At 49.9% G+C, this 9,385-nt stretch overlaps 1 protein-coding gene and 1 pseudogene across 1 annotated transcript; both read left to right on the top strand.

Annotated features, from left to right (window-relative positions):
- The first annotated feature begins 264 nt into the window (after positions 1-264).
- On the top strand, positions 265-2,442 carry LOC147096876 (maestro heat-like repeat-containing protein family member 1 pseudogene; annotated as a pseudogene).
- Positions 2,443-2,465: 23 nt separating this feature from the next.
- Positions 2,466-7,847, top strand: LOC147096875 (maestro heat-like repeat-containing protein family member 1). Its single transcript, XM_085973138.1, has 2 exons — positions 2,466-4,415; positions 7,815-7,847. The coding sequence occupies exons 1-2, from the start codon at positions 2,466-2,468 to the stop codon at positions 7,845-7,847; spliced, it is 1,983 nt and encodes a 660-aa protein (XP_085829264.1).
- Positions 7,848-9,385: the final 1,538 nt, after the last annotated feature.

The raw sequence follows: 9,385 nt of genomic DNA, 5'->3' as shown, positions 1-9,385 counted from the left end.
CTGAGCCGACAGTGTGTTAACCATAAACAAACACATTTACTGTCAGAGGAGAGAAGTGTCGGAATGGTGACTAACAGAATGGAACATTCGATGGGCATGATTATGAACTTGCTTTTTGATGAAGATGAATTTGTTCAAATTAGATTATCGGAGTCACTGCGAAAACTAGGAAGCAGCAATCATGAAATCGTACTTACATTCTGTCGTAGGTATCTTACCAGAAACAAACTGCCATCGGTACAATGCTCTGCCTCACTAACGGCAATGACGTTGATAGTAAAGGACAACCTTGAACACTTACGCCGACCGTTGGCTAAAAAACTGACCAACTTGGCTTTGACGGACATGACCAGATCAGAGCCTGTGAGTATTCAACATCAGGAAGCGGCAAGTAGCCTCCTGGTTAGTCTGGGAGCCAGGTTTCCCATTCCCATTTTCAAGCAGATACAGTCAGTGTGCCAACCATGGACCCAACTGCATTTCTACATGGTGCTGACACTGGCAAGGCTGTGTAGAGCAAACGTTCATTGCACGGTACCTCGACTCAAGCCGGTCTTGAAAAACATGTTTCCCATGCTGCATAGAGTAACCGATGGGGAAATGAAAAGGACTCTCTGTGTTGCATGGGGTCTTTTTAGTGACAGCATTCGAGAATACCTGTCAAACACAGAGAGAACCCCAAAACCTAGACTGAAGAAGAAGATATTCTTCTGTGAGATTTCTATGGCTTATGACCTACTTTTTAATTCATGGCTGCCCACAAAAGAGCCCAAGGTGAGCACAGCAGTAGTAGAAGCAGTAGACAAGATCATCCATTTACTACCCGATGACAAACTAGAGAAGGAGCTCCCCAACTTAATTCCAACCATTCTCTCCATGTACCAGGAAACCTCTCCTGATCCTTGTGTCACTAAGAGTCTGTGCAGTATACTGCGCACTGCCATAGAGAGGAACAGTGATGTACTAGTGACCCAACTGCAGAGTCTGCTGATCAATTTACAGAACAAGATCTGTATTGTGATGGAACACCCCACCGACCCCTTTTCTGGGAAGCAGCTAAATGAAATCCTTTGCTGCTTCGGAGTTCTAGCTCCGGCCTTTACAAGCCAGATACTGAAGTACCTTCTCGATACTGTCCCTTCAAACATGGAAAGTCAGAAGAATCAGATTCTGACTTGCGTACAACTACCATTTTTAACTAAGAATAACAGAGTGAAGGGACTACTTGCACAGGTAATATATACTATGGCCAGTCACAATTACTTGCAGCTAGAGGGAGGAAAGGAACTGGTGGAATTTATCATCCAACAGTGTGCTGTGCCCACCGAGGAGAACGAGGAGAACAGACAAAGCAAAGAGGGGCTCTGCAATGTAATGGCGGATGTGACTACGGAGAATGATTTAAGGAGACTGTGTGAGGGATTGATGAAACTGATGACGGTTTCTTTACCGATTGGTGATGTCCTCTGGTCCTACCTACTGGAGTTTGTGATCCCAGTAAAGTACACTGACGCCTTTTCTACAGTCTGCGGTTCCTTAGTATACCTTGGAATAAAGAAACTGGAAGCTGGGACAATAAAATTTGTTGTTAATTGTGAGGACCATCCAAATCTCCCTGAGCCTCGTAGACTACTGACGCGGCTATTGACTGTGTCTTCTTCTCTACGCCATGGAAAAGGCAGAGGTGCTCCTGCTCTGAGCTTACTACATATCCTGGGAATGAACATCCACCCAGCAGCAGTGAGAGTCTGGGACAAGGAACTCCCAATTTTAGTGAACTTTCTGCGGGAGAATTCAGAGCAGTCCAATCTCCAGAAGGAGTGGGAAGAGAAACTGTTGGGGGTTTTGTCACAAACACTGGAGATAATTGCAGATGAGGTGTGGATGGTCCAGCTAATTGAAGAAATGATGAACTGCATTCACACCGTTCACCTGTCTCCAATAGAGAGGGGTTTTCTGTACAGGTGTTTAGGCAGAGTGCTCCGACTGACCAAGCAAAAAGAAATCTTCAAACAAGTTCTTCAGGAGATGCTACAGAGTGTCCAGCACAATGAAGATTTAGAGAGAGACAGGGTAGCTGCTGGAATTGGGGACTGTGCTGTAACCCACTTAGACACCACGCTCATCACACTGAAAGGTTTCATCAAGTTCAATAGTTCAAAGACACCAAGATCCTTCCATCTTATTAAGCACCAAGGTGACAATCAAATAATAAATATTAAAAGCATGCTCATTTTATGCTATGGGCAGATTATGTCACGTTGTCCTCGGGACCTCATTCTGCCCAGAATAGAGACCGACATTCTGCACAATGTGCTGTGCCTTTTTAACACCAAGATTTTTGGACTGAAATCTAAGGTGAAGGACTTAACACTGAAGTTAAGTTTGATCAAGACGGTTACACTGTTGGCCAAAGCTATCGAACCCAGTGAAGAACACTGACCACCTCCCTTCGAAAGTCTGCCATGGATGCCTGTACATCCCTCATAAAACTGGAGCCTTCAATGAACAGTAACAGCGAACTAATTCGCATCTGTTGGAATAGTGTCTTCAGCTTGCCAGATTTGGAGACCAGCAGTGCCAATGAAAGTACCAACATGGACATGGCAGAGAGACAGAAGCTTCACACTGAGACAATGGCCTCTCTGCAGAATCTTCTGGAGGAATGTTTACTTTTGGATCTGTCTCCTGATGGGCTTCATTCTATATTCAAGAACATGGAGACTGGGATCCAATCCATAAAGGGCCATGAGCGAGAAAAGGCAATGAAGACTACTTTACAGCTGGTGACGTTTTACCTGGAGAAACTGGATGTTAGCAATAAGGTGCCATCCCATAACTTGGTGACTATTATTGGATGTGTGGGGCTTCAATGTGCAGATCCATCGCAAGTTGTAAGGGAGGCGGCCATTGAAAGCCTGTATGGATTGCTTTATATCCAGTTACACCTCGAAGGGTTTCCTGTGGGTCATCAAGATAAGGAAGTGGAGCATCTGAAAGCCATCAAAGGCGGGTTAAACCAACTTACCAGCCAGGCCCTCTTTCAAACGTGCACTGATGTTGGTAAAGTTCTATCTAAGTGTATAACCCATGATCAGCTGAACACTCTACTCTTCACCATCTTTAAAGGGCTAACAGACAAGCAACGGAACATTTCCTGCACAGCTTCTATTATCACAAATGTCCTCATTGCCGAACGTGGAGCCGCCCTTGCTAACATTCGGGGAACAATCCAAGTATTGTGCAGTCACTTGTGCTCAATTACTGAGCCACAGGTGACAAATGCAGTGACGCATTCGATCTCCATTCTGGCATCACACCATATGCCAGCAGTTTTGTCCACTCTCCTCACTTACCCTAGTCCACCTGACAGGTACATTAGTGACATATGGAGATCACTACTGTCAGATAATGCACAAGCCACAGCCGCAACCAACTACCTACTGGGCAACTTAAAGTCATTGTATGACGGCGGCAGAGATTCCCGTGTCAGAGACACAAAAGGTTCAACAACTCAGCAGCCTTTAGCCGTGCTCTGTGCTCTTCGTGAAGTGGTACGAAAGCCTGAATCAGGGGAAGTGATAAACATTCTATACCCCCAGTTCATCAGCACCCTTCTGATTCATCTCAGCTTCAGTGTCTGGGCTCGGTTTCCTAACAACTTTCTGAGAATTCCAAAGGGTGGGAACACCTTGCTCCCGACTCTGAAGCTGAATGATGCTGACGCTTGCCATTACTCAGCTGAGATACTTCGAGCTGTCCTGACACAGGCAAAGGGCGATGATACCATCATGAGAGAAATGGGAGGATGGGACCTCATCGTGAGTCCAAGAAAGCACCATGAGGGGGTTACACTGCTGGCAAGCACATTGACCGTGTGTGCTGCCCCTCATCTGATCAGCATTGTGGAGCAACTCACTCCTTTCCTTGTCAACATAGGGGAGAGTCTGAGAATCACAATAGCTGCCTTCTTTGGGGAGCTTTTAACTCATTCAGTGGTGTCGGACTTGTTGCTTACGAATACTCTTTTGGAGAGTTTGTTTCTATGCTTAAGTGATGAGTCCCTTATTGTCCAATGGCTCGCTCTACAAGGTTTGGGAAACGCTGCAATCGGAGCTTCTCAACAGATAGACAAACACTGCGTCAAACTGTTGTCCACAATGATATCTGTGATTGACAAGAAGTCTGAACCCAAGAATCTCATTGCTGCTGAGGCAATGTCGAGCATGTCCAAAGTTCTAGATCAGCTCCAGGAGGATTATACAAATCCCATTCTTGGCGATGTAGCACTGGCAGTTCAGCCTTACTTTGAACATCAACATGAGAAAGGGAGAGCTGCGGCGTTTAATGTTCTTGGGAAGCTGATCAGATTGGGGACTGTGGAAGTTTACCCTCCAATAAAGGAGCACCTCCATGTTCTGAAACAAGCTGATTAAAGCCTTGCTTTATACTCCAAGCATGTGCGTAGTGAGTTTTATTACGCCAGACACATCTCACCACAGGGACACATCTCACCACACGGACACATCTCACCACAGGGTCACATCTCACCACAGGGTCACATCTCACCACACGGACACATCTCACCACAGGGTCACATCTCACCACACGGACACATCTCACCACATGGACACATCTCACCACAGGGACACATCTCACCACATGGACACATCTCACCACACGGACACATCTCACCACATGGACACATCTCACCACAGGGACACATCTCACCACATGGACACATCTCACCACACGGACACATCTCACCACAGGGTCACATCTCACCACACGGACACATCTCACCACAGGGTCACATCTCACCACACGGACACATCTCACCACATGGACACATCTCACCACAGGGAGACATCTCACCACATGGACACATCTCACCACACGGACACATCTCACCACACGGACACATCTCACCACAGGGAGACATCTCACCACACGGACACATCTCACCACACGGACACATCTCACCACACGGACACATCTCACCACACGGACACATCTCACCACAGGGAGACATCTCACCACACGGACACATCTAACCACAGGTAGACATCTCACCACATGGACACATCTCACCACACGGACACATCTCACCACACGGACACATCTCACCACAGGGAGACATCTCACCACAGGGACACAACTCACCTCACGGACACATCACACCACAGGGACACATCTCACCACACGGACACATCTCACCACACGGACACATCTCACCACAGGGTCACATCTCACCACAGGGTCACATCTCACCACACGGACACATCTCACCACACGGACACATCTCACCACAGGGTCACATCTCACCACACGGACACATCTCACCACAGGGTCACATCTCACCACACGGACACATCTCACCACATGGACACATCTCACCACAGGGACACATCTCACCACATGGACACATCTCACCACACGGACACATCTCACCACAGGGTCACATCTCACCACACGGACACATCTCACCACAGGGTCACATCTCACCACACGGACACATCTCACCACAGGGTCACATCTCACCACACGGACACATCTCACCACATGGACACATCTCACCACAGGGAGACATCTCACCACATGGACACATCTCACCACACGGACACATCTCACCACACGGACACATCTCACCACAGGGAGACATCTCACCACACGGACACATCTCACCACACGGACACATCTCACCACACGGACACATCTCACCACACGGACACATCTCACCACAGGGAGACATCTCACCACACGGACACATCTAACCACAGGTAGACATCTCACCACATGGACACATCTCACCACACGGACACATCTCACCACACGGACACATCTCACCACAGGGAGACATCTCACCACAGGGACACAACTCACCTCACGGACACATCACACCACACGGACACATCTCACCACATGGAAACATCTCACCACATGGACACATCTCACCACAGGGAGACATCTCACCACAGGGACACAACTCACCTCACGGACACATCTCACCACACGGACACATCTCACCACAGGGAGACATCTCACCACAGGGACACAACTCACCTCACGGACACATCACACCACACGGACACATCTCACCACATGGACACATCTGACCACACGGACACATCTGACCACACGGACACATCTCACCACAGGGAGACATCTCACCACACGGACACATCTCACCACAGGGAGACATCTCACCACATGGACACATCTCACCACACGGACAGATCTCACCACACGGACTCATCTCACCACACGGACACATCTCACCACACGGACACATCTCACCAAACGGACAGATCTCACCACACGGACTCATCTCACCACAAGGACACATCTCACCACATGGACACATCTCACCACACGGACACATCTCACCACAAGGACACATCTCACCACACGGACACTGCTCACCACACGGACACATCTCACCAAATGGACACATCTCACCACACGGACACATCTCACCACACGGACACATCTCACCGCAGCGACACATCTCACCACAGGGAGACATCTCACCACACGGACACATCTCACCACACGGACACATCTCACCACACGGACACATCTCACCACACGGACACATCTCACCACAGGGAGACATCTCACCACACGGACACATCTAACCACAGGTAGACATCTCACCACATGGACACATCTCACCACACGGACACATCTCACCACACGGACACATCTCACCACAGGGAGACATCTCACCACAGGGACACAACTCACCTCACGGACACATCACACCACACGGACACATCTCACCACATGGAAACATCTCACCACATGGACACATCTCACCACAGGGAGACATCTCACCACAGGGACACAACTCACCTCACGGACACATCTCACCACACGGACACATCTCACCACAGGGAGACATCTCACCACAGGGACACAACTCACCTCACGGACACATCACACCACACGGACACATCTCACCACATGGACACATCTGACCACACGGACACATCTGACCACACGGACACATCTCACCACAGGGAGACATCTCACCACACGGACACATCTCACCACAGGGAGACATCTCACCACATGGACACATCTCACCACACGGACAGATCTCACCACACGGACTCATCTCACCACACGGACACATCTCACCACACGGACACATCTCACCAAACGGACAGATCTCACCACACGGACTCATCTCACCACAAGGACACATCTCACCACATGGACACATCTCACCACACGGACACATCTCACCACAAGGACACATCTCACCACACGGACACTGCTCACCACACGGACACATCTCACCAAATGGACACATCTCACCACACGGACACATCTCACCACACGGACACATCTCACCGCAGCGACACATCTCACCACACGGGCACATCTCACCACATGGACAGATCTCACCACACGGACACATCTCACCACACGGACACATCTCACCAGCCGGACACATCTCACCAAAAGGACACAATTCACCATATGGACACATCTCACCACACGGACACATCTCACCAAAAGGACACAACTCACCACACGGACACATCTCACCAGCCGGACACATCTCACCACACGGACACACCTCACCAGCCGGACACATCTCACCAAAAGGACACAACTCATCACACGGACACATCTCACCACACGGACACATCTCACCACACGGACACACCTCACCACACGGACACATCTCACCACACGGACACATCTCACCACACGGACACATCTCACCACACGGACACATCTCACCAAAAGGACACATCTCAACACATGGACACATCTCACCACACGGACACATCTCACCACAGGGACACAACTCACCTCACGTACCCAACTCATGACACGGACACATCTCACCACACGGACACATCTCACCACAGGGACACAACTCACCTCACGTACCCAACTCATGACACGGACACATCTCACCACACGGACACATCTCACCACACAGACACATCTCAGCACACGGCCACATCTCACCACATGGGCACATCTCACCACACGGACACATCTCACCACACGGACACATCTCACCAAAAGGACACATCTCAACACATGGACACATCTCACCACACGGGCACATCTCACCACATGGACACATCTCACCTCACGTACCCAACTCATGACACGGACACATCTCACCACACGGACACATCTCACCACACTGATACATCTCAGCACACGGCCACATCTCACCACACGGACACATCTCACCATACGGACACATCTCACCACACGGACACATCTCACCACACGGACACATCTCACCACACTGATACATCTCAGCACACGGCCACATCTCACCACACGGACACATCTCACCACACGGACACATCTCACCACACGGACACATCTCACCACAAGGACACATCTCACCACAGGGACACATCTCACCACACGGACACATCTCACCACACGGACACATCTCACCACACGGACACATCTCACCACATGGACAAATCTCACCACAGGGAGACATCTCACCACATGGACACATCTCACCACACGGACACATCTCACCACACGGACACATCTCACCACACGGACACATCTCACCACAGGGAGACATCTCACCACAGGGGGGCACGGTGGCATAGTGGTTAGCACTGTTGCCTCACAGCGCCAGGGACCCGGATTCAAATCTGGCCTCGGGTGACTGTCTGTGTGGAGTTTGCACATTCTCCCTGTGTCTGCGTCGGATTCCTCCGGGTGCTCCGGTTTCCTCCCACAGTCCAAAGATGTGCAGGTTAGGTTGATTTGGCTATGATAAATTGACCCTTAGTGTTAGGGGATTAAATACATGGGGTTACAGGGATAGGGTGGGATATGTGTTGGTGCAGGCTCGATGGGCTGAAATGGCCTCTATCTGCACTGTAGATTCTGTGATTCTGTGATTCTGTGAGGGACACAACTCACCTCACGGACACATCTCATCACATGGACACATCTCACCACATGGGCACATCTCACCACATGGACACATCTCACCACACGGACACATCTCACCACACGGACACATCTCACCACACGGACACATCTCACCACACGGACACATCTCACCACATGGACAAATCTCACCACAGGGAGACATCTCACCACATGGACACATCTCACCACATGGACACATCTCACCACAGGGAGACATCTCACCACATGGACACATCTCACCACACGGACAGATCTCACCACACGGACTCATCTCACCACACGGACACATCTCACCACACGGACACATCTCACCAAACGGACAGATCTCACCACACGGACTCATCTCACCACAAGGACACATCTCACCACATGGACACATCTCACCACATGGACACATCTCACCACAAGGACACATCTCACCACACGGACACTGCTCACCACACGGAAA

The sequence above is a fragment of the Somniosus microcephalus genome, chromosome 34 (assembly GCF_052327205.1).
Source record: "Somniosus microcephalus isolate GS21.2 chromosome 34, FLI_Smic_1.0, whole genome shotgun sequence".
NCBI classification, from domain to species: domain Eukaryota; kingdom Metazoa; phylum Chordata; class Chondrichthyes; order Squaliformes; family Somniosidae; genus Somniosus; species Somniosus microcephalus.
The sequence above is the reverse complement of the archived record's forward strand: the minus strand, read 5'-3'. Positions and strand labels throughout refer to the sequence as shown.